This window comes from Bombina bombina, chromosome 1 (genome assembly GCF_027579735.1).
Source record: "Bombina bombina isolate aBomBom1 chromosome 1, aBomBom1.pri, whole genome shotgun sequence".
NCBI classification, from domain to species: domain Eukaryota; kingdom Metazoa; phylum Chordata; class Amphibia; order Anura; family Bombinatoridae; genus Bombina; species Bombina bombina.
In genome coordinates, this window is record NC_069499.1 from 495,409,481 (window position 1) to 495,436,852 (window position 27,372).

Below are 27,372 nucleotides of genomic sequence, written 5' to 3' on the forward strand. Positions count from 1 at the left end.
TCGGATCAAACAGGAGAGAGCTTCAGTAATCCTGATAGCGCCTGGACTTGGTATGCGGATCTAGTGGACATGTCCTCTCTGCCACCGTGGAAACTTCCTTTGAGACAGGACCTTCTCATTCAAGGTCCTTTCCAACATCCAAATCTACATTCTCTGCAGCTGACTGCTTGGAGATTGAACGCTTGATTTTATCTAAGCGGGGTTTCTCTGACTCGGTCATCAATACTTTGATACAGGCTCGTAAGCCTGTCACTAGAAAAATCTATCATAAGATATGGCGTAAATATCTTTATTGGTGTGAATCCCAGGGTTACTCATGGAGTAAAGTTAGGATTCCCAGGATTCTGTCTTTTCTCCAAGAAGGATTGGAGAAAGGGTTATCAGCTAGTTCCTTAAAGGGACAGATTTCTGCTTTGTCAATTTTGCTTCAAAAACGTTTGGCAGATGTGTCAGATGTTCAGTCTTTTTGTCCGGCTTTATCCAGAATTAAGCCTGTATTTAGACCAATTACTCCTCCCTGGAGTTTGAATTTAGTTCTTCGAGTTCATCAAGGGGTTCCGTTTGAACCCATGCATTCCATAGATATTAAATTGTTATCTTGGAAAGTTTTGTTTTTGGTTGCTATTTCTTCTGCTCGAAGAGTTTCGGAGCTTTCAGCGTTACAATGTGATTCGCCTTATCTTATATTTCATTCTGATAAGGTGGTTTTGCATACCAAACCTGGATTTCTTCCTAAGGTTGTTTCAAATAAGAATATTAATCAGGAAATTGTTGTTCCTTCCTTGTGTCCTACTCCTTCTTCTAAGAAGGAGCGTCTGTTGCATAATCTAGACGTGGTCCGTTCCTTGAAGTTTTACTTACAGGCAACCAAGGATTTCCGTCAATTATCTTCATTATTCATTGTTTATTCTGGAAAGCGTAGGGGTCAGAAAGCAACGGCTACCTCTCTTTCTTTTTGGCTGAGGAGTATCATCCGCCTGGCATATGAGACTGCTGGACAGCAGCCTCCTGAACAAATTACGGCTCATTCTACTAGGGCTGTGGCTTCCACATGGGCCTTTGAAAACGATGCTTCTGTTGAACAGATTTGTAAGGCTGCGACTTGGTCGTCCCTTCATACTTTCTCCAAATTTTACAAATTTGATACTTTTGCTTCTTCTGAGGCTGTTTTTGGGAGAAAGGTTCCTCAAGCAGTGGTGCCTTCCGTTTAGGTCTCTGTCTTGTCCCTCCCTTTCATCCGTGTCCTGTAGCTTTGGTATTGTATCCCACAAGGAAGGATGAAATCCGTGGACTTGTCGTATCTTGTAGAAGAAAAGGAAATTTATGCTTACCTGATAAATTGATTTCTTCTACGATACGACGAGTCCACGGCCCTCCCTGTCATTTTAAGACAGATTATATTTTATTTTTTCAACTTCAGTCACCTCTGCACCTTTTAGCTTTTCCTTTCTCTTCCTAAACCTTCGGTGGAATGACTGGGGGTGGAGGGAAGGGAGGAGCTATATATACAGCTCTGCTGTGGTGCTCTTTGCCACTTCCTGTTAGCAGGAGGATAATATCCCACAAGTAAGGATGAAATCCGTGGACTCGTCGTATCGTAGAAGAAATCAATTTATCAGGTAAGCATAAATTTCCTATTTGCATCCTTTGCTATGAATCAGGTTATAAAGTTTAAAAAATTGAGTTCTTGCTATGTAGTTAAGATAGTACAGGTGGCCCTCAGTTTACAAAGGTTCAATTTGCGCCGTTTCAGAATAACAACCTTTTTTTTTCAGTCATGTGACTGCTATTGAAAAGCATTGAGAAGCAGTGCATTTATTAAAATAGCCAGTAGGTGGAGCTGTCCGCTTGTGTTGCAGCAAATATATGCAAGCCAAGCAAGCTGAAATCAATCAGTTTAACCAGACCTGAGCTATCGAGCATCTTGCAAAGGAACAAGCTCTTCCTGTCTATAAATAAGTCCAGATTGGAATGCATAGAAAGAACTGTTTGCAGAAAAATGCAAGTAAAGTCTGTGTTGTGTGAGTATTTTGTTAGGTTTATAATGCTGTTTAGCAAATGTTTTTGTTCATTTAACTTAGTTTAATATTAGGTTTATAATGCTGTTTAGGATTTAAAGTCTTCATTTCGAAGCTTTAAAAATAATGTATTAGGTGCTACTTATGACAATTTTGAGAGGGGCCTGGAACCTAACTCACTCACTTCTCATTGACTTACATTATAAACTGGGTTTCAAATTACAACGGTTTCGATTTACAACCATTCCTTCTGGAACCTAACCCCAGCGTAAACTGAGGGCTACCTGTATTGTGGCTGCTGTTAAAATGAAGGTTTTAATTATTTTTTGTTTTGGAGTATTTGCTTGCTAATCTGTACTAATATACTTTTTTAATTAATGGTAGATTATATGTACTTAGAAATATTAAAAAATACAAGCTGTAGGAATTAGATTAATTTAATTTATTTAACATTTTTTTGCCATATTTAGTTTTATACTTTTAATCTACAGGTCCTCAGAGTTTACTATGACCGTCTAGTGGATAATACAGACCGAGCCTGGATTGTTGGATACATTGAAGAAGTAGTTAAAAGTCATATGCGTGAGAACTTCCACCAACTATTCCAGCATCTAGATATTAATGGTGATGGTAAAGTTGAAGAGGATGACTTGCGTAGTTTAATGTTCTGTGATTTTCACGATCCCAAAAGGGAAGATACCAATTACAGGGAAATCCATGATGTTGATCAACTACGTTTTGTTGTGGAAAGTCACCTGGAAGAATTTAATAATATTAGTAAGAAACCAATGAACCTTGTTTTGTTCCGGTTTGCTATTGAGCATATATGCAGGATCTCCCGTATTATGAAGCAGCCTCGTAGCCATGCGCTTCTGGTTGGCGTTGGAGGCAGTGGACGGCAGTCTGTAACTAGATTAGCAGCACAAATGGCAGACTATAGACTATTCCAGGTAGAAATTTCTAAAAGCTATGGTAATAATGAATGGCGTGAGGACCTAAAGCTAATTCTGAAAAGATCTACAGAGGGTGAAATGCATGGGGTCTTTTTGTTCACTGATACTCAGATAAAAAAAGAATCGTTTTTAGAAGATATTAACAATTTGCTAAATGCGGGTGAGGTACCCAATCTATTTGCAGCTGATGAGAAGCAAGAAATTTGTGAACGCATGAGGCAAATAGATCGTCAGCGGGATAAAACAAAGCAAACTGATGGTAGTCCACTTGCTCTTTTTAACTTGTTTATTGAAAGATGTCGAAATCAGCTCCATGTCATCCTTGCAATGAGTCCTATTGGAGATGCATTTCGTAACCGTCTGCGCAAATTTCCAGCTCTTGTTAACTGTTGCACAATTGACTGGTTTCAGGTAAGTTTATGTTTTTTTTTTTAATAATATGATGCATTCTTTAAATTGGTCACTACAGTTATCAGAGGGCATTTACCCCCTGTACTGATGTGGTCCTAATGAGTTGGAATAAGTTGATGTATTGGCAAGAATACATCTGCTTTTAATTGCTAAAGTGTTTGCCTAAATATAATTATTTGCTCGCTGTATGTAGTCCTTGGGGTGCCCAGGAATTATATTTGAAATCTAATCAAGAACATCATATAAATTTAAAAAGTTCACAATCAAAAAAAAGTGTGTCAAGCAGAGACCTAGATAGTGGATTTGCTGAGGCTGTTCCTTTAAACATCCATACTTAATTTTGATTGGTTGCAGCAGCAATGCTATTTCTGTGCAATTTCTAAATACAATATTGTATATTTTACCTATGTTATATTTGTCAAAATATAAAATAAATAAGTTAAACTTTATTATTATTATTTTTAAAACAACTCAAAATTATTTTTTTTAATAATTGCTCATCATTAAAAAGCTTTGTAAATTTGTTACAAAGAATGTAAATCTCTCAGTGTTATGTTAGTCATGTTCCTTATCTTAAAATAAGTTAATTAATTTGAAACAGGATGAAATTGGGCTGTGCCAACAACGTACGGGACAATTATTACTAATTGATGAATTAAAGGGATAGGAAAGTCAAAATTAAATGTGCATGATTCAGAAAGAGCATGTGATTTTAACACACTGATAAATTCACTTCTATTTTCAAATGTGCTTTGTTCTCTTGGTATCACTTGTTGAAAAAGAATACGCACATACCCTACACTAGTGGGAGCTAGCTGCTGATTGGTGCCTTCTTTTGTGATTCGCTAACAAGATATCTTCATCTAGCTGCCAGTAGTGCAATGCTATTCCTTCAGCAAAGGATAACAAGAGAATGAAGCAATATAAGTAAATTGGAAAGCTGTTTAAAATGTTATGTTCTATGCAAATCATAAAAGAAAATGTTGGTGGTTCCTGTCTCTTTCACCAATAATACTTGCCTTATGTTTTGTACATTGCACTTTTAAGTGCACCACCACTTTGGCCCATATTTATCAAGCTCCATACGGAGCTTGAAGGGCCGTGTTTCTGGCGAGTCTTCAGACTCGACAGAAACACAAGTTATGAAGCAACGGTCTAAAGACCGCTGCTCCATAACCCTGTCCGCCTGCTCTGAGCAGGCGGACAGACATCGCCGGAAATCAACCCGATCGAGTACGATCGGGTTGATTGACACCTCCCTGCTGGTGGCCGATTGGCCGCGAGTCAGCAGGGGGCGGCGTTGCACCAGCAGCTCTTGTGAGCTGCTGGTGCAATGTTAAATGCGGAGAGCGTATTGCTCTCCGCATTTAGCGAGGTCTTGCAGACCTGATCCGCACTGTCGGATCAGGTCCGCAAGACCGTTGATAAATAGAGGCCTTTAAGTATAAACACCATTTTCATAAGTCATAAGAACTTCATTTAAAATAGTTATGAAGAGCATAAATAATTTCACTTATAACTTATATGGAGAAAAGTGCATTTTCTTTTTATACCCCTATTTTTCAAATTTCTTGACATTTCAAAAGCATATCCGTCATGTCATTTTTAACGAGTCCATTCAAATATGTGTTTGTTAGAAATAACCAGATTAGTCCCCAAAAGATACTGTGCAATGTGTGTTTTACACTGGATACATTTACTATATTGTGTATCCTTCTAAAAAGTGTTCAACGGTTTAAACAGTAGTGCATTCCAAGATGACAGATGTGTTGCAAAATTTGGAATATATTCTTGATTAAAGTGACATTCTAGTGTAAAAATAAAATGCACAGATTCATTAGAACATTTTATCATTAAACACATTATTATTCTGACTATCTATTGGGTTCTTATAGAGCGCAAACTTATCCACTAAGGGGATAGGAGGAGGGGGGGAGGGGATGGGCGTTCAGTCGAAGAGCCAGGTTTTGAGGTCCTTTCTGAACTTTGTAAGGGAGGTGGATTGTCTGAGGTGCAGCGGGAGGGTGTTCTATGTCTTTGCTGTCATGTGGGAGAAGGATCTTCCACCCGCTGTGGATTTGCGGATGTGGGGGATGACTGCGAGTGCTTGGTCAGCCGATCGGAGTTGTCTGGTGGGGGGTGTAGAAATTTATGCAGTGGTTGATGAATTCAGGTCTGATGTTGTGTAGGGCCTTGAACGCGTGGGTAAGGAGCTTGAAGGTGATTCTCTTGTTGATGGGGAGCCAGTGAAGGTTCCTTAGGTGTTCGGTGATGTGGCATTGACAAGGGATGTTAAGGATTAGTCTGGCTGAGGCATTCTGACGTTGGCGTCTCTTTTGGAGTTTGATGGTGGAGCCGTAGTTCAACCGGCTGCTGACAAGGGTGTGGGTGACTGTTTTCTTGGTTTTGGTAGGGATCCACTTGAAGATTTTTCGTAGCAGGTGGAGAATGTGGAAGCATGTTGAGGTGATGGCATTGATTTGTTGGTCCATGGAGAGTGAAGAGTCCAGGATGAAGCCTAGATTTCATGCGTGGTTGGTGAAGGGTGACCGAGGGCTGTGGGCCACCAGGAGTCATCCCATGCAGATTTATTGGGTCCGAGGAGGAGGACTTCAGTTTTGTCTGTCTTCAGTTCGAGTCGGTTGTCATTCATTTAGGCGGTGACTGCTGTCAGGCCTTCGTGGACGTTCTTTTTGGCGGTGGTGGGATCTCAGGTGAGTGAGAATATTAACTGGGTGTCGTTGGTGTAGAAGACAATGTTGAGGTTATGATGTCGGACGATGGTGGCGAGAAGGGCCATGTAGATGTTAAAGAGGGTGGGGCTCAGAGAAGAGCCTTGCGGTACACTGCAGTTGACTGGTGTGGGAGGAGAAGGGCGGGAGTCTGACTTTCTAGGTCCTGCCCGTGAGGAAGGAGGTGATCCATTCCATGGCTTTGCTGCGGATGCCAGCGTCGTGTAGGCGGGTGTGGAGGGTGTTGTGGTTCGACAGTGTTGAATGCTGCTGAGAGGTCTAGGGGGATGAAGGCGGGGAGGATTTGTTTAGGGTGCGGTACAGTTGGTCTTGGGTGATGTTGTTCCAGTTTCTGCGGGGCGGGTGTTACTGCTGGAGGTGGGTGGTGGGTTTGTTGAAAGAGAAGTGTATGCAGTGGTGGTCAGTCCAGAGGAGTTTCGGTGATGTGATTGACTGAGATGTGGTTGCCTGCAGAGAAGATCAGATCTAGGGTGTGGCTGGCTGCGTGGGTTGGGTAGTTTTCGAGTTTCTTCAGTCCGATGGTTCCAAGGTTTTCCAGGAGGTTGGAGGTGTTGTGATCATTGGGGTTGTCAAGATGGAAGTTGAGGTCACTGAGGAGGATGTAGTCCGTTAAGGTGAGGGCATGGAGTGTGATGTGGTCAATGATAGAGTCACAGAAGGCGGGACAAGGTCCTGGAGGTCTGTAGATGAGGGTGCCACGGAGGGTGGTGTTGGGGTTGACCTGGATCTTAAACTGTAGGTGTTCCAGGCCTGGTAAGTGGTCATTGGAGCTGGTTGTGACTTGGATGGTGTGTTTGTGGATGATGGCGATGCCTCCTCCAGGTCGGTTGCTGCGGTCTTTGTGGCAGATCTTGTAGCCGTTGGGTATTGCAGTGGTGATGTCTGGCACTGATGCGGGGTTCAGCCAGGTCTCGGTGAGGAAGGCGATGTCTGGGGAGGTGGATTCTAGCAGTTTCCAGATTTTGAGGGTGTGCTTGTGGATGGAGCGGGTGTTGAGGAGGATGCAGTTGAGGTAATTGCGGCTGTTTTTGGTTGGGTTAGTTGGTTGGGTTGTGGTCCGGAGGGAGGGGAAGGAGCAGTTGCCGCAGGTGAAGGGTCCAAAGGTCAGGGACGCGTGGTGGCAGGCGGACGATCTACCGGTGTTGACCGCGTGGAGGGAACTGGCGTCATAGTGGTGGCAGTTTCTAGAGCCAAAGTTTGTGGCGTTGGGTGCGGTCGGGCACGGACGGGCTTGCCTTTGGCGAGCCAGCGGCACCATTAAATACAGCAGGGAGGTGGACAGGCTGTTAGCTGGAGCGAGGGTAGGTGCTAAAAAAACAGAGCAGCAAAAATACAGCAAACATACAAAGGGAGAAGGGAGAGGGGACTTACTTTAGTAGTGCTGGGAGCACCATTAAATACAGCAGGGAGGTTGGAGGTCTGGTTAACTGGGAACGCTGGAGCAGGGTAGGTGCTAAAAAAACAGAGAGCAGCAAAAATACAAAGGGAGAATGGACTTCATGTTTAACCCTTGCATAGAGGTCAGTAGTGGAGCTACTCTACAGAGGGCCCTGGTGCAGTGCAGTTTTTTTTTGGCGCCCCACAAAGGTAACTCAGTAGTAAGCAATAATAATAATATGCTTGTTACTCTGTATAATAATTTGGGATTAATAGGTAGATAAAAGACCCGGTGCATTAGGATTGTACACATTCTGCATATGCCTATGCTACGTGCCCCCAGCACTTGGGCCCTGGTGCTACTGCACCTATTGCACCAATGGTAGTTCTGCCCTTGATAGAGGTTAACCATATAATTAAAGCCAGGCACTCTTCTATTCTGTTCACTTCGGTTATTGCCTTCCTGATTGGTTTATCAGCTTTGTCCTTCTCAAGAGCACCAATTCATTGTGTCTCAGAGCCCAACTTTAACTTTAACCTTTTTTTGCAGGGGTTAAACACAGTTTGAGAAATGTAAACTTTTGTGGTTTATAGTTGACATGCCATTAAAAAAAAAACTTTTGTTTTATTTCTATATAAAATTTGCTTTGTTCTATTGGTATTCTTTGTTGAAGAGTAAATATAAGTAAGTATAACACTGCTATAGCATACTAAAGACACATACACGCTCCTGAGCTCCTCTGAGCATACATAGATTTACTCATCAACAAAGGATAACAAGTCAATTTGATAATAGAAATAAACTGGAATATTGTTTAACAAATAAGAAAGGGAAACCCAGCTTCTGAACGAAAAATGGGCCGGCTCGTAAACTTTACATACCTGCTTTTTAAATAAAGATAGAAAGAGAACAAAGAAAAATTGATATAGGAGTAAATTAGGAAGTTGCTTGCATGCTCTAGCTGAATCATTAAAGAAAAAAATTGGGTTTAGTATTCCTTTAAAGGGACACTGAACCCAATTTTTTTCTTTTGTGATTCAGAAAGAGCATGCGATGTTAAGCAACTTTCTAATTTACAACTATTATCAATTTTTCTTCGTTCTCTTGCTATTATTATTTGAAAAATAAGGCATCTAAGCTTCTTTTTGGTTTCAGAACTCTGGACAGCACTTTTTTATTGGTGGATGAATTTATCCACCAATCAGCAAGGACAACCCAGGTTGTTCACCAAAAATGGGCCGGCATCTAAACTTACATTCTTGCATTTCAAATAAAGATACCAAGAGAATGAAGAAAATTTGATAATAGGAGTAATTTAGAAAGTTGCTTAAAATTTCATGCTCAATCTGAATCACAAAAGAAAAATTTTGGGTACAGTGTCCATTTAACATAACTTTATTATATGGTTGTTTTAATATTTAAACTTTTTTGTAGACCTGGCCTGAAGATGCACTGCAGGCTGTTGCCAGCCGCTTTCTGGAAGACATTGAAATGTCAGAAGAAATCCGCAATGGCTGCATCGAAATGTGCAAAAGTTTTCACACCTCTACAATTAATTTGTCTGAAAAGTTTCGCACTGAACTTCAGAGATATAACTACGTGACTCCCACATCATACCTGGAATTAATCTCCACATTTAAAACTTTACTGGAAAAGAAACAAACGTAAGTTTGTGATGAACTGTAGAGTTAGAAACTAAATATTTAATTGTTCAGTGTCTGTTATAAAGTTCAATGTTGTTGACTTTTACAAAGTCTTAGGTTTCAAACACCTTATATACCATGGCCTATATGTTGCAGGCTGATACTCTAAAGTGAAGCAGTGTTGTCAACAGGACTTATTTAATGAGCACACCACCTGGTTGATTATACTGACCAACAAGCTAAACTTTAAGCTACTACAGGGTCGGATCCAGAGCCCGACATTGGGAGAAGCAATGTGCCAGATTATTGTGTGACTTATATGCACATACACACATATACACAGACACATAGACAAACACACGCATGCACATATAGACAAACACATAGACAAACACACACATACACTTATACACAAACACATATGCATACAAACACACACATGCACATATAGACAAACACATATGCACACAAACACACACATGCACATATAGACAAACACATATGCACACAAACACACACATGCACATATAGACAAACACATATGCACACAAACACACACATGCACTTATACACAAACACATATGCACATACACACACATATACACAGATACATAGACAAACACACGCATGCACATATAGACAAACACATATGCACATACACATAGACAAACACACACATGCACTTATACACAAACACATATGCACACACACAAACACACACATGCACTTATACACAAACACATATGCACATACACACACATATATACACAAACACATAGACAAACACTCATATGCACATATACACAAACACGTAGGCACATACATTTTAGAGATTTGCATTCAGCAGTTTCCTTCACTGACGAATGCGGAAGTAGGAGGCTGTTTTTGGTATTCAGCTGTTTTCTGAGCCAAATATCCCCTTGTGCAAGTGAAACACACTAAGATCTGTGCGAATACAGATCTTAGTGTACTGTGTTTCACTTGCACAAGAGAATATTCAGCTTCAAAAAGAGCCAAAGGAGGAAAGCAGCCTCCTATTTCCACATTCGGCAGTAAACAAAACTGCTGAATGCAAATTTCTAATACAAATACATATACACATTCATATACATACACATATATACACAAACACACCTGCATGCACATACACACACATGTACCCACACAAATAAACACATATATATACCAACACACACATATACAAACACACATATTTACACATCCATACACACACACAAGCACACACATGCACATACACACACATGTACCCACACAAATACACACATATATATACCAACACACATATATACAAACACACATATTTACACATCCATACACACACACAAGCACACACATGCACATACACACACATGTACCCACACAAATACACACATATATACACACATATATATACCAACACACACATATACACACACACATATTTACACATTTATACACACACACAAGCACACACATGCACATACACATTTAAGTACAGACAAGCTGTATATACACAAACATACACACACATTCATACAACACATGCACATATACACAAACATGCACATAAACACAGGCGCACACAGTCAAATATACACATAAATACACCCATAGATTACACAGCTTAACCGTCATCACAACAGCATAGCCATCCCAAGTCGACTAACCTAAATGAAGTAGAATCCCATTCATCATGTGAAGTCAAGGAGGGAACAAGTTAAGAGCTTAGGCCAGTGGATACAGAGGGAGCACTTCATCTAACAGTGCCATCTGCTGGCCTCTAATAGAAAATTCTATGTAAAACTATCAAAATGGTTCAGTTTCATGCTGGGGCAGAGTGTAAATTACGGTACCTTTCTCTCTCAGAGTGCTGATCACTAGCACTGGCTGACACTGTGACAGCAGTCTTTCTGGCTCTGCTATCGGCGGGAGCAATTGCCCTGTTGCCATCCCCCCAACCTCCAGATCTATTTGTTGCAGGTTTCTTACACAACATAATATATACATAAAATAATGGCATAGTTTGAATCTGCTGGGTCTCCTAAAAAAGATATATAATATGTGTGGGTTTCTCACTGAAAAAAAATGACCTACAGTAGGGCCTAAATATGAGCAGCAGCTAAAAATGGCAAAACAGCTCAGTACGGGTGGAAATGGCTCAGCAGTTAAAGGGTTAAATTGCATGCAGTTTGGAACCATATGAGTGGAACCTCTTGTAACTATTTTGAAAAAAAATGATGAGGCATAAAAAGATGTAGACATAAGCAAAGAGAGCATAAGTCTAACACTGTACAAATGATACTGTCTGTAGTTATATAAAGCTTCATTTAGGTATAAGACATAAACTCATTTGATCTACTTTATGTTTCACTGTCCAACTCATTCACTTATTTTACAAAATATTTGCAAGCTGTTTCTACAGAAATACTAAATACCTTTAAAAAAAAGAAAAATAATAATGAGCTCCGACAATGCAATAACACTTATTTATCTGAAAGCCATCAACCAATCACTGACTCATATTCATATAGTATGAATTCTTGCACATGCTCTGTAGGAGCTGGTGCCTCATAAATATGTGTGTACTTAACAAATGAGCAAACTTTGCACATTTTTTTTTTATTTCATGTTGTATCTGAATCATGAAAGTTGAATTTAGACTTTCAAGTCCCTTTATGTGTTTACTAAAGTTCCTTATATCCCAGGTCCGCAAGTTGGCATCTGTGTTCTCACATATAAGCAAGTATCAGAATTCAGTTCAGTATGTTAGTTGGCTACAAAGACCCATATAATTAAACTTAGGTTTCTGCTCAGTGAGCAGTTTAATACCACAGATGGACATTTTAGGCAGGCAGGATTTATGTTTCAATTTAAAATTAAAGACTCCTTCTCTTGATCTCTGCGGTATAATTATTTGGTGACCAAATATAGCCTATTTAGTAGATACAAAGCTGAGTAGGGCTGCTGAAAGAGAACATTAAATGCATAGTAATAACATGGTATTCTGTTCTTTAAAAGTATCATAAATGCTCTATAATAAATACTTTATTAAGTAACCTTTGATAAAATCAACCTTGTTACTTGTTTTGCCAATCAGATGTACTCAGAATTGTTAATAATTTAGAATTTGCTATAAATAAACTAACAACATGCAGATATTTTTTTTTTAATTTCAAGCTCTGCAAAACAAAATATAGAACACCCAGCATTTAAAATAAATTCACTTTATATTGGGCCAAAAGAAGATGTTTTGATAGCTTGCAACACATGCATCAGTTTCTGACTGTCAAAAACAATTATTATTTGTGTTTTATTAAAGGGATACTGAACCCAATTTTTTTTCTTTCATGATTCAGGTAGAGCATGCAATTTTAAGCAACTTTCTAATTTACTCATATTATCAATTTTTCTTTGTTCTCTTGGTATCTTTATTTGAAAAAGCAGGAATGTAAGCGTGTGAGCCGGCCCATTTTTGGGTCAGCACCCTGGATAGCGCTTGCTGATTTAGCCACCAATCAGCAAGCTTACCTAGGTGCTGAACGAAAGATGGGCCAGCTTGTATGCTTACATTCCTGCTTTTTCAAATAAAGATTGCAAGAGAACGAAGAAAAATTGATAACAGGAGTTGATAAATATGCCCCATGATAAATATGCCCCTATGTCTAAATAAAATGGAGATTTACAAATCTTGAAGCAATCTGAAATTTTATTAAATTATATTTATGATTTCTAGAATATTAATTTACATAAGAAATAAATCATATGTGAATAGTTGGCTGTGCATTTTTTTTATGCTTCAACATTTCACTGATAATGTTTCTTTGTTTTCCATTGTTTTATAGTTTTTAATTATAAACTAATGCTCATTTAAAATCAATCCTACCAACGTTCATTCCTAATATGCTGTATAATTATTTATGCAAATGTATGCCAATTAACATGGCCAGTATTTTTCCAAGAAGATATGGCAAACCTAAGTCACGCTCATCTGTAGATTCCCTTCCATTGAAGCCTGTGCGTTAAATTACTGTCTAACAAAAAAGAGCAGTCTATGCTTGTGCTTTAAAACCTTTCTGAATTAGTGGCAAACTGTCTGTCGCATCACTTGCTGTGAGTATCATTCTAGGTTTTTTTCTAGGTGAGTTGAAGGAATATGATGGTCCTGGCTTTTCAGATTCCCTTTTAGAAGAGTAAAACATTAGAAGCCATTTAGGATTAGTACAGTTTTACATTCCATTAGTACAAGAAAAGCAGTTTTAATTATTTTACCTCTGTGCTTCTGCAGTTGTTTTAAAATAATATTGTGTTCAAACATTTTTCTCTTCTCAATCTTGACTTTTTACATTGAAATGTATTAAGCTCACATTGGAGAAGAAAGGGAGCTGAATGACACTTTAATATATATGATATCTCATGCTGGGTTCATACAGATAGAACCTGGACGGTAGGCCTTGACTTCATCACACGCATACACCACCCCCCTCGAGTACACAAATTACTCGAGTAGAGCAATATTAATTTGCTATTATTTCCTATACAAGCCAGAACATTACATAAAGTTGATAATATGGAGGACTTCCATGCTATATTACAAACTAAACTAGAAGCCTTAGACCAACTAATAGATTGAAGGTTTATGGATTTGAGAGCCATTTGCCAAGCGTCAAGTCCGGTGAGCTCACCTCCTAAGGTACAAGGATACATTCTGGAGAATGTGGTCACTGAGTGGTCTGATGAATCTGCAGACCCACGTCCTGGATCGACCTCACATGCTGTGTTGCACAGCCCTAACCTAACGCCTCAATTTCAGGTACTGAAAGGTCTCATACCTAAGAAACTGCACACAGATTGTTCATCGTTGCCCTCGGCTCCCCTGGGAAGGGACACGGCCGGTCCCTGCGGGGGTAATGAGGGCTTCGCAACTATACAGGAAAGGAGACTTTCAGTTATTACTAGGCATCCAGAAGTGCTGAAGATATTGGCCAGCAGCGTGCAGTGGAGCGACAGCGTGGGGATACTGTTGAGAAAGCAGATGCGTTTTTGGTCTGCCATGTCTCTTACCGGTGTTTATACATCTGGGTGTACAATGTTCCGAGTGCTGTACTACTTACCTCTTAATTGCTGCACAAGAGTTGGTGTTGGATAGTGATGGACGCTTTGCAGTGAATCCCATGCTTTCCCCATGCTCGCATTGAACTCCTTGATTGTTGTAGGTTTTGGACACTCTTGCAGTAGGTGTGCGACCTGGTTTATGGATCCTCAACATTGCATGCATAACTATGTCATTTTTTTTTCTCTCTTTTTTTTTTTTCTTCTACATAACCTTATGCTTAGTGTTAGCTTTTTACATGTGTTGGGTAATACCAGAAATGTGACTATGTTTGAGAGTAATATTGCATGTAGATTATACCAGGTCTGCTGTGGGGATATTTTCATATATAATTGAGATCACTGAATCAGTCTAAACAAGTTACTAACTTCTGGTGGTAGACATTCTGCTTCTCTATTTTAGGAGGTTTATAGTATATACCTGAGACATACTAGTCTCACTAGAAGTCCTGTTTGGTTTATCATTGGATTTTATAACTACCCACATAATTATGTTATTATTCATATTATACATAGCTTTATGATTGGGGTTAATAGTTTATATTTGGTGGGCAATATTATGTGTGTAACTGGGTTTGCCTTTAAAGATGTATATAGATTTCTTCTAACCTACTAAACTTGTATTCCTATATACAATTCAGTTTGCAGAGCTAGACGATCTATATTATCCCCGAGTGGTGAGTGTTCCGCTTCTTTGATGGGGATCCTAAAATGTTTTTATATACATATATGACAGATTCCTTATGAACCTATATATTGTGATGCTTCTCAGATAGCTAGCCCCACACAAAGTTTTTCCCCAACATACCGGTTACATATTTTTCTATACAAATGGGGGTATAGTCATTTACTGAGCTATGAAAGGTATACTTTAGATGTATTAAAGGGACAGTCTACACAAGAATTTTTATTTTAGTAACAGAGAACTTCCCAAGCTGTCAAATGTGGTGACACACGATATCTTAACTTGGTTACACTTTGCAAATATAGCTCTTGCATGCACATAAACAGTCTATATGTAGCGGAGTGAATCTCTCAATGTGATGTGGAGCACTACACCCCCCCCGCAGTAAACCAGACCAAAGGCATCCACTAGAGCGGAATAGGGTGTACCTTATCACTCACCCTTCTGCCGGTGTCTGACGCTGAAGAACAGCCACTCATCCGGTGTGTAGTTGTGGGACTCAGAAAAAGCGCAGCTCCTATCTTCAGCGTGTGTCCGCCATCGCTGCTGCCACTCCAAACATTTCTCCCAAGCACGCCGGGGTCTGACGTCAGCGTAGAGTAGAGGGGGGTGTGTGTGAATCCTCCAACCGCTATTCGTAATAGCGGAGCTTCCAGGCTTCAGCTGTGTCAATGCAGGCCAATAGAGAACCAAGTTCGGGTACTGTCTCTAATAGAGATTGCAGAGGGGATTCCTTGTAATCCCAAATGAGGCAATAGACAAAGAGAAGCGTAACCTCTAGTAGATAAAAGTAAACTTCTTTATTCGTAACAGGTAAAATTCCAGCAGCTGGAAAACATGAGACAAGGTGCAGGGTCTGACTAGTTTCGGCTTGTGGCCGTAATCGTAAACCTAACACACCATAAAACAAACTTGGTTTAAAAAGGATTCATTACTCTCTAATTGGTTAATTGACATAAGGGGTGGAATTCGAGTTTACAACATTTAACACTTGGAGTACTATGAATAATCACTTTAAACAAAACAGCACATACTTTTCTACTCAAACAAGACATCAGACTTGCATGTGAATAGTCATTTGAAAAAGCATTTTTGTACATATATAGTTTCCACGGTTTCAGCCAAATACAGAAAATAAGTAAATAAATAAATAAACAAACAACCTCCCCACTCAACAGAAACTATTCTTAAAAATATTACAATAAGTTGCTTGCCAAGAAAAGGAAGGGATGTAATAGTACTATTCCCCTTTATAACTCCTATTAGTATATGGTAGCAAAAAAAAAAAGAATTATATAATTATTTTAAGAACAATACATTCTGTATACAAAGGGGTGATAACAGAGAAGTTCCTCTCTTATATATACATACATATAGAACTTTCCCTAACACATGGATGTTTAAATATCTTATATTGCTGTAAGACCAAATGATGTGATTATACATGTAGATGGCTATATAACCTGCTGCCAGGTTAATAATGTGTACTCTAAATAAGGACATGTTAATACCTGACTATAATTGTAACAAACATAGAAGTCTCCCCATATGTATTATTCACGTTTCCAGTAGATGTATAGAATGAGTGTATATGTATAGAGAACAGAATTAGATCGAACATATATGTATAATACAACTGATTCAGTAAACAAAAGACTTATGAATTTATACAGTTGATTAACAGTAACCAATCTCAGTATTAGGGGGGTATCGGCCACAGGCGGACAATGAAACATGTAAAGGGCATCAAGTGGACCAAGGGTGGCAGAGGGCCCCAGACACAGATACACCAAAGCCAAGGAGTTTAAAAATATATGTTTTTAGAAATACAATGTTTCTAATCAACTGATATTTATGATAAGCATGCTACCAATGATTAATTAGGTCAAATTCAGAGTTATACCCTTCTGGTAATTGTGTCCTCAATTTAAATATCCAAAAGGTCTCTTGCTTGGCTAAAAGCGTATCCTTGTCACCACCCCTAGGGGGTCTTTTGACAGCTTCAATTGCTCTCCATTTGAAAGTGGTAACATTACAATGATGTGTTTCTATAAAGTGTTTGGAAAGTGCTGAGCATGTCACTTTGTTTTTGATGTAGCCTAGGTGTTCCCTTATTCTGGTGCGTACATCCCTACTCGTTCTACCAATGTACTGGTGATGATGTTGTGTACACTCTATTAGGTATACTACATAAGATGTTGAGCATTTTTTTTTTTTCTTTTTTTTTTTTGCTACCATATACTAATAGGAGTTATAAAGGGGAATAGTACTATTACATCCCTTCCTTTTCTTGGCAAGCAACTTATTGTAATATTTTTAAGAATAGTTTCTGTTGAGTGGGGAGGTTGTTTGTTTATTTATTTATTTACTTATGTTCTGTATTTGGCTGAAACTGTGGAAACTATATATGTACAAAAATGCTTTTTCAAATGACTATTCACATGCAAGTCTGATGTCTTGTTTGAGTAGAAAAGTATGTGCTGTTTTGTTTAAAGTGATTATTCATAGTACTCCAAGTGTTAAATGTTGTAAACTCGAATTCCACCCCTTATGTCAATTAACCAATTAGAGAGTAATGAATCCTTTTTAAACCAAGTTTGTTTTATGGTGTGTTAGGTTTACGATTACGGCCACAAGCCGAAACTAGTCAGACCCTGCACCTTGTCTCATGTTTTCCAGCTGCTGGAATTTTACCTGTTACGAATAAAGAAGTTTACTTTTATCTAGAGGTTGCGCTTCTCTTTGTCTATTGCCTCATTTGGGATTACAAGGAATCCCCTCTGCAATCTCTATTAGAGACAGTACCCGAACTTGGTTCTCTATTGGCCTGCATTGACACAGCTGAAGTCTGGAAGCTCCGCTATTTACGAATAGCGGTTGGAGGATTCACACACACCCCCTCTACTCTACGCTGACGTCAGACCCCGGCGTGCTTGGGAGAAATGTTTGGAGTGGCAGCAGCGATGGCGGACACACGCTGAAGATAGGAGCTGCGCTTTTTCTGAGTCCCACAACTACACACCGGATGAGTGGCTGTTCTCCAGCGTCAGACACCGGCAGAAGGGTGAGTGATAAGGTACACCCTATTCCGCTCTAGTGGATACCTTTGGTCTGGTTTACTGCGGGTGTGTGTAGTGCTCCACATCACATTGAGAGATTTACTCCGCTACATATAGACTGTTTATGTGCATGCAAGAGCTATATTTGCAAAGTGTAACCAAGTTAAGATATCGTGTGTGACCACATTTGACAGCTTGGGAAGTTCTCTGTTACTAAAATTTATTTCCTTGATCCAAGCTGGTCACTGTTTTGTGTCACTGATCATAGGGGCTGACTGGTATCTTGTTTATTACTGCAGCATTGATTTATACAGTGTATTTGTATATTTAAATCATGGAAATTGAAGACATCAATAGATATTACTCTCTTACACCACTTAATGACTCTGACTTTGAGGGATTGGAGCTGGAGGAATTTTTTTCAAACTGAGTCACAAGACATCAAATTGGGAGATTTGTTTTACTCTCTAGAAATTTTGAGACTTAAAGAAATACGCCTAAAATTGGATACCTGGATAATTGGGAAGTATCTGAACCTGGGTATGATCCCTAGAGGACTTAGGGTCAAGAAATTTCCCAACTTTGAAGTGGTTAATAATGATGACTTTGTAAAAGAATGGAATGATACTTTATCAGACTGCTCGCTTAGACTTATGGGTATTTTAGCAAGATATAAGGCTGAACAATTATTAGCAGTTAGAGGTGAAATAGCCAAATTGCAGTCAGAGTTGAACAACTATAAAGGAATTGATGAATATGGTGAATTTGATAAGATGTTAGCTGAAGTCATAGAAACATCTAGGAAAGAGCTTATACATACTAAACATACAAAAATTTTGAGAGATCAAAGGGATTACCAAGAGAATAAAGTATTCATCTGGTTTAGACCAAGGAGAAATAGGAATAGACACAATATAAAAAATAAAAATAAAAATACCATGGGTGTAAATAATGCAATTAACGCCAATACTAGCAATGACACTATTAATGACAGCACAAATGACAAACCTTTATATAAACATAAAAGAAGACAACATAAAAAGAAAAAGGTAACATTTGTGGAGATGGATACAACCGATGATGATGATCAATCATCATGGGCTGCATCCACATCAGGAGAAGACTATTCACTATCTGATTGTGAGCAAGGGCACTCAGAGCAGGACCCTAATGAACCCATTATAACATGTACTAATGTGACTAGAGAGGATGTATCAAAAGAAACAAGTCAAGGGGCTAAGCCTAAAGCCACATACAAGAAACAATCAGGGGGTGTTGCACATGATAATACAGTTATAAATAAAACCACAGGTAACACCAAAGCAAATGAACAAGTACAGGTTTTTTCGGTCGGCCCTGAAGCCACCAACAGGGGGAGGGAAGAACACACACAACAGACAACACAGATATACTCTGAGGGAAAACAAAGCAATGAATCGCCCAAAGTAAATAGTGTGATTAATCTTTCATCTTATCCTCTCAATGAAACCGAAATAAAAGTACTCAACTATGGCCTTGGTTTTTGCCCTGACAATAAGTTCAACCTTTTCAATACTATCATTGATGTTAACAGATTCATCAGAAAACTCACACTACGCAAACATTTCAATGCACAAAGTAATGCCCATGGTAACATGACTCCTACACCATTGGAACCATGTTTAGTTCTACCTAATCAAGGAAATACTAGGCCTACATTTTCAGAGGCCTGTGATATAACTACATTGGAGGAACTATACACGGAATCTAATGATCCCAGTCCATATACATCTAGACCTACATTTCCCAGGTTTAAGGAAACCACTCAATTCTATCCCATCCAAAGTAGGGGGCAGGCACTGGAATTATTCCATAAGCGTGTCGTTGAGGATCTTACGACACTACATCAGACAAACAGGACTACTACACATAACTTATCCCTTAGAGAGAAAGAGGCCCTTAGCAAACTTAAAAACAACAAATCAATAACAATTAAAAATTCAGACAAAGGGGGAAGTGTTGTAGTCTTGAACAAAAATGATTACGTCGCTGAGGCATTAAGGCAACTTGAAGACACTAATACATATTTGACACTAACACATGATCTGGTCAGAAGATTCCAAAAGGAATTGTATGACCTGTTGGACAATGGTGTGAATTGGGGGTTCATGGATAGAGAAACCATGCAATATCTTTATGTGAGCAATCCGGTTACCCTCATTTTTCACCATCTACCCAAAGTCCACAAGGGATTGACTGACATTAAGGGTAGACCTATAGTGTCTGGCATAGGGTCCCTTCTGGAGCCCTTGTCAGAATGGCTTGATGCCATTCTGCAGCCCATTGTAGAAACACTGTACAGTCACATAAAGGATACTACCCATCTTCTACAGATGATAGAGGATACCACATGGTCTCACAAATCCAGTTGGCTAACCATTGATGTGGTGGCCCTCTACTCTAGTATTCCTCAGGATATGGGAATTAATGCCATCAAATATTTTTTAGAACCAATTTATGGTATAGATAGTGATGCTACACTATACATCCTGAGAGTTACTAAATACCTACTTGAGCACAATTATTTCATGTTTGAGGGGGTTTACTATCTGCAGAGACAGGGAACAGCCATGGGGGCGAAGTTCGCCCCCTCCTATGCTAATATCTTTATGGGGTGGCTCGAGAGAGTCTTTGTCTATGCGGATAGTAACCCCTTCAAAAAGCACATCTCCCTTTCTGAATTAGTGGCAAACTGTCTGTCGCATCACTTGCTGTGAGTATCATTCTAGGTTTTTTTCTAGGTGAGTTGAAGGAATATGATGGTCCTGGCTTTTCAGATTCCCTTTTAGAAGAGTAAAACATTAGAAGCCATTTAGGATTAGTACAGTTTTACATTCCATTAGTACAAGAAAAGCAGTTTTAATTATTTTACCTCTGTGCTTCTGCAGTTGTTTTAAAATAATATTGTGTTCAAACATTTTTCTCTTCTCAATCTTGACTTTTTACATTGAAATGTATTAAGCTCACATTGGAGAAGAAAGGGAGCTGAATGACACTTTAATATATATGATATCTCATGCTGGGTTCATACAGATAGAACCTGGACGGTAGGCCTTGACTTCATCACACGCATACACCACCCCCCTCGAGTACACAAATTACTCGAGTAGAGCAATATTAATTTGCTATTATTTCCTATACAAGCCAGAACATTACATAAAGTTGATAATATGGAGGACTTCCATGCTATATTACAAACTAGAAATTAGTTCAACACCTCTGATTGTAACAAAAATAGAACCCAATAATCGAAAAAACAGAAAGGCTGATGAAATAAGTGTTAAAACTTCACCTTTAATTGAAATTCCGTGAGTAAAAAACAAAGGCACAGCACACAGACCTGACTACCGCTGACGCGTTTCCTGCCCTATTGGGCACTTCATCAGAGCTACCTAACAGGTGTGTAAGGACTCCTTAAAAACAGGATGTAAGCCCTGCACACCTGCTGCATAATTAATTATAACAAAAAATGGAAATTTTGTGTGTATTGTGAAATAAACATCCAATCCAACGTGTAAAACAATAATAAACATTATGCATAATAAATAAACTTGAAAATATCGATCATAAACAAAAAAATATATACATTATTATACACTAAGACTATGCTTTCATATAAAATTGTATCATTCAATAGGCACATTAAAAACGATAGTACAATTCAATGTGTGGGGGATAACGATTCTTACTGTAACTAAATACATGAATATTCGTCAATTAATAACATCCCAGTGTACTGAAGTTAATTTAAACATGTTGAAAACATATAATATGGAAATACAAAGAGGGAACTGATATTCTAATATACCTTAGTAAATAAACGATGTGAAATGTACATTGTATATACATATATTAGGTAACACACAGAGAGCATAAGCAGTTAAGTTTACCAATGTGTATTACATCATATAAAAGTCAAATGCTATAAAGTATAAACACATTCAAAAAACACATACTGCCTGCTCTCCGGGTGACCAAACTTGAATAGTTTATCACTAAGATTTTATATATAATCTGGGCGATATCAGAATTTATATCTATTATAAGATCCAGATCCTAGGTCTATGTATTGTCAATGAACAATTTGATGTCACTTATTTTATTAATACCAAAAGGAGCACCAGTTTTTAAAGTGTGAATCCAGTAAACTTCTCGTTTACTCAGTGCTGCATATCTATTGCCTCCTCTGGGTCCTAGTTTAACTACCTCAATCCCTTGGAATGTAAAACCAGCTGAACTATTTCCATGTAAAGCAAAGTGCTTAGCCACAGGGGTTTTGGGAATTTCTGCTTCCAGGGAAAGTAAATGCTCTCTTATACGATCTTTGAGCATTCTAGATGTTAACCCTGTATATTGATAATTACAAGACTTGCAGGTCAAAAGATATATAACAAAAGTAGAAGTGCAAGTAATATGCTCTTTAATCTTAAATGTTTGTCCTGTACAAGTCGAGGTAAAAGTATCGCCACATGTGACATAGCTACAACTCTTACAAGGTCTGACATTGCATTTATAAAAGCCTGGTTTAGATGTTAACCAATTAGTTGACTGTGTGGTGTGTAAGCTCTTCTTGCTAAAATCCTTTCTAGCCATATCACCAATGGTTTTAGCTTTACGAGAGATAAAATTACATTTACTAGAGATGTGTTTTAGATCTGAATCCCTATCTAGGATTGGTAATCTATTCCTAATAATTCTACTGATGTCATCAAATTGTCTGCTATAAGATGTAATAAAATTCACACCATCTTTTAATCCAATATCTTTAACCTTATCTTTCAGTAGACTATTTCTATCAAAATTACTCACTTGTTCCGATATCTTCAACAAACTTTGTTCATCATAGCCTCTCTCTTTCAGTCTAATAGTTAGATCTTCTGCATGTTTCTTATAACTCTCTATGTTGCTACAATTCCTCCGTAATCTGATATATTGACCTTTTGGTATCCCCTTTTTTAAGTGAAATGGGTGGCAAGAATCTGCTCTAAGAATAGTATTACCAGAGATCTCTTTCCTAAAGACCTCAGTAACAATGCCCTCTGCACTGTGACTAAGTTTAACATCTAAATATGGTATGGCATCCTTAGAGTGACTAAATGTAAAACTTAAGTTAGCATCATTCTGATTTAGATATTGCACAAATTTAACTAAGATTCTATCGTCTCCACTCCATAATAAAAGCATATCATCTATAAAGCGTGTATAATAGGTGATATGCTTCTTAAATGGATTTGCAACATTGAACAATTTTTTGTCCTCAAATTCAGCTAGATAGAGATTAGCATACGAGGGGGCAAATTTAGCCCCCATCGCAGTGCCTCTCTGCTGTAGGAAATACATGCCATCAAAAATAAAATAATTATGATGTAGCAAAAAGCTGGTTACTTGCAACATAAATTCTATTAGGCCTGAATCATAGTTCGAGTATTTAGACAGCATAGCTTTCATAGCCAATAAACCTTTATCGTGTGGTATACAAGAATATAAGGACACAGCATCTATTGTTACAAAGTTACAATCTGTATCACATTTACATTCTTGCAAAGACCTGATCAGGTGTTTGGTGTCACGTAAGAAACCTGGTAAAGATTGGACAACTGGCTGTAATTGTGCATCCAACCATTCCCCCAACCTCTCCCCCAGAGAGCCAATAGCAGATATAATAGGTCTCCCTGGGGGATTGGTTAAGCTTTTATGTACTTTAGGCAGGAACTTGAAAATTGGGATTCTAGGGTGTTCTATATATAATGTATCACATATACTGTTAGTGAAAATGTTTTTTTCTATACCATCATCTAACAAAGAAGAAAGTTCCCTTTGAAATTTGACTGTGGGATTAAAGGTTAATTTTTTATAAGTATCGGTGTCACTCAGCTGTCTCATAGCTTCCTTAAGATATTGTTCTTTATTTAAAACAACAATTGAACCTCCCTTATCAGAATCCACTATCACCAGATCTTTATTGTTAGTTATTTTTTTTAGAGCATTCCATTCCCTCTTATTTAAGTTTCTACGTTTATTTGAACTACTTTTTAAATTCTTCTCAGCTAGTTCTGTTAAATCTTGTTCTACTATGGCATGAAAAACCTCTATGAGGTCTGTACGAGAATTTACTGGATAAAAGGTACTTTTTTTTAAATTTTTAACTACCTGTTGTTTAGTTTTATTTGTCTCATTCTCATTATCCATATTAAGATCACATAATGAAGCAATGTCACATAACTCTGAGAAATTGCATTTTTCATTCAAAGACATAGTTACAGGAGGATCTAGTGGACTCTCATCATTACCCAATGTTGGGTCCTTGCTGAAGTGTTTCTTTAGTGTTATCTTACGGACAAATTTGTTCAAATCCATAATGGTGTCAAAAAGATTAAAGTCTTGTGTAGGTGAAAAGCCCAGACCTTTAGATAACACTACTTTCTCAAACTCATTTAATGGATGGTCCGAAAGGTTAATGATCTTTAGTTCTTGTAATTTTTGTTCTTCTTGAATTTCTGACGGCTTGGATACCTTGGTGCCTGCGAAGGGATAGGTACTTTGCTCTTGTCTTCTGTTGATAGTGAAATCACCTCCCCGTTTTTTGGCCGTGCTCCCATCTCTTCTTCAGATCTCGATTTTGTTTTAATAGGTGTAGATGTCAACTTAGGTGTACTAGAAGCCACACTATTTGTGCTTTCACTATGTGAGTCCATGGTATCCAGACTTGTAAAAGTGACCTTTTTGTTCTTTCCTTTATCCTTTTTGCCATTCTTCTTTTTGCCATTATTACTGGATTTATTGTTAGAATTTCTGTTTGTGGTGTTCCAATTATAAACAACTTCCAAATCATAATCTTTGCAATCTCTGCCATACTTCTTATATTTATTAGTAGATAATTCTTCTGCAGTCTTGTCCACAGTTTCCTTCAGTTGTTCTTCAAATGGAGTATATTTCGAATCCTCCTTAAATACATCTAGCTGTAATTGCAGCTGATCCAGTTCTCCCAGTATTGTGTCCCTTTGTTCTCTTTTAAAGGTAACTAGTTTTTCCATTAAGATGATAGAACAATCTGAAAGAGCTTGGTTCCATTCCATCATGAATAGAGGAAACTCTTTATGAAATGCCGGAAATTTTTTTAACCTCAGTCCTCTGGGAATTTTTTTCTCTTTGATATACAAACTTAAAAATTCAATGTCCCACCACAATTTTAGTTCTTTAATGTGCAATTTTTCTTTTTTTGAAAACAATGATCCCAAGTCTACTTTAAAATCAATGTCTGGCGCTGTGCCTTTAAATAAGTTATCAAACAGTCTTTTTCTGTTATTTTCATCCTGGGCAGCCATATCTTATTGGAAAATGTGTCAATCTCCAAAAATAAGAATATACAGATAACAAATTGTTTCAATTTAAAGCCTTAAATCAATTGAATCACAGTCCCTGCAGGTGTATATCGAAATCAGAAATGCAAACAGACAGCTCGGGCTGTGCAATTCAATGCAAGGATCAAAAGCAAAAAATAATGTTAAATGAGCAGCACATTATATTCGTGTGTGCTAGCTGTAACAATGTATCGCTTTGTCCAATTATGAAACAATTGTAGTAAACCTGTGTTGATTGTTGCAATTGATTACCAAGACCGTTAACCCCTTACATTCGCAAGACTCATCGTTATAAATAAAACATAAGCTAGACAGTTCTAGCAATAACAAACTCACTTGATTCTGAGAATGAAATCCAATGTCAGATGAGATCCAATGTCAGATGAGATCCAGGAAAACGGAACTGTTATATTCACTGTTAGTAGCGCAATTTGTAGCAACAGTCACAGATACTGCCTGTGTTCATAGCAGCATCACGGCTTGTTACACAGGTGTTGAGAAGGGCTCCCCTGCTAAGCCCTCGTTTGTAATGATAAGTAAACAGAAATTAGTTCAACACCTCTGATTGTAACAAAAATAGAACCCAATAATCGAAAAAACAGAAAGGCTGATGAAATAAGTGTTAAAACTTCACCTTTAATTGAAATTCCGTGAGTAAAAAACAAAGGCACAGCACACAGACCTGACTACCGCTGACGCGTTTCCTGCCCTATTGGGCACTTCATCAGAGCTACCTAACAGGTGTGTAAGGACTCCTTAAAAACAGGATGTAAGCCCTGCACACCTGCTGCATAATTAATTATAACAAAAAATGGAAATTTTGTGTGTATTGTGAAATAAACATCCAATCCAACGTGTAAAACAATAATAAACATTATGCATAATAAATAAACTTGAAAATATCGATCATAAACAAAAAAATATATACATTATTATACACTAAGACTATGCTTTCATATAAAATTGTATCATTCAATAGGCACATTAAAAACGATAGTACAATTCAATGTGTGGGGGATAACGATTCTTACTGTAACTAAATACATGAATATTCGTCAATTAATAACATCCCAGTGTACTGAAGTTAATTTAAACATGTTGAAAACATATAATATGGAAATACAAAGAGGGAACTGATATTCTAATATACCTTAGTAAATAAACGATGTGAAATGTACATTGTATATACATATATTAGGTAACACACAGAGAGCATAAGCAGTTAAGTTTACCAATGTGTATTACATCATATAAAAGTCAAATGCTATAAAGTATAAACACATTCAAAAAACACATACTGCCTGCTCTCCGGGTGACCAAACTTGAATAGTTTATCACTAAGATTTTATATATAATCTGGGCGATATCAGAATTTATATCTATTATAAGATCCAGATCCTAGGTCTATGTATTGTCAATGAACAATTTGATGTCACTTATTTTATTAATACCAAAAGGAGCACCAGTTTTTAAAGTGTGAATCCAGTAAACTTCTCGTTTACTCAGTGCTGCATATCTATTGCCTCCTCTGGGTCCTAGTTTAACTACCTCAATCCCTTGGAATGTAAAACCAGCTGAACTATTTCCATGTAAAGCAAAGTGCTTAGCCACAGGGGTTTTGGGAATTTCTGCTTCCAGGGAAAGTAAATGCTCTCTTATACGATCTTTGAGCATTCTAGATGTTAACCCTGTATATTGATAATTACAAGACTTGCAGGTCAAAAGATATATAACAAAAGTAGAAGTGCAAGTAATATGCTCTTTAATCTTAAATGTTTGTCCTGTACAAGTCGAGGTAAAAGTATCGCCACATGTGACATAGCTACAACTCTTACAAGGTCTGACATTGCATTTATAAAAGCCTGGTTTAGATGTTAACCAATTAGTTGACTGTGTGGTGTGTAAGCTCTTCTTGCTAAAATCCTTTCTAGCCATATCACCAATGGTTTTAGCTTTACGAGAG

The 27,372-nt window shown here is 38.0% G+C and overlaps 1 protein-coding gene across 1 annotated transcript in view; it reads left to right on the forward strand.

Moving 5' to 3' along the window:
* Positions 1-27,372, forward strand: part of DNAH7 (dynein axonemal heavy chain 7) — a 784,664-nt gene that overhangs the window by 392,981 nt on the left and 364,311 nt on the right. Inside the window, exons 39-40 of the mRNA XM_053698573.1 lie at positions 2,510-3,382; positions 8,948-9,177. Coding sequence (XP_053554548.1) covers positions 2,510-3,382; positions 8,948-9,177 — 1,103 coding nt within the window. The remainder of the gene's footprint in view (positions 1-2,509; positions 3,383-8,947; positions 9,178-27,372) is intronic.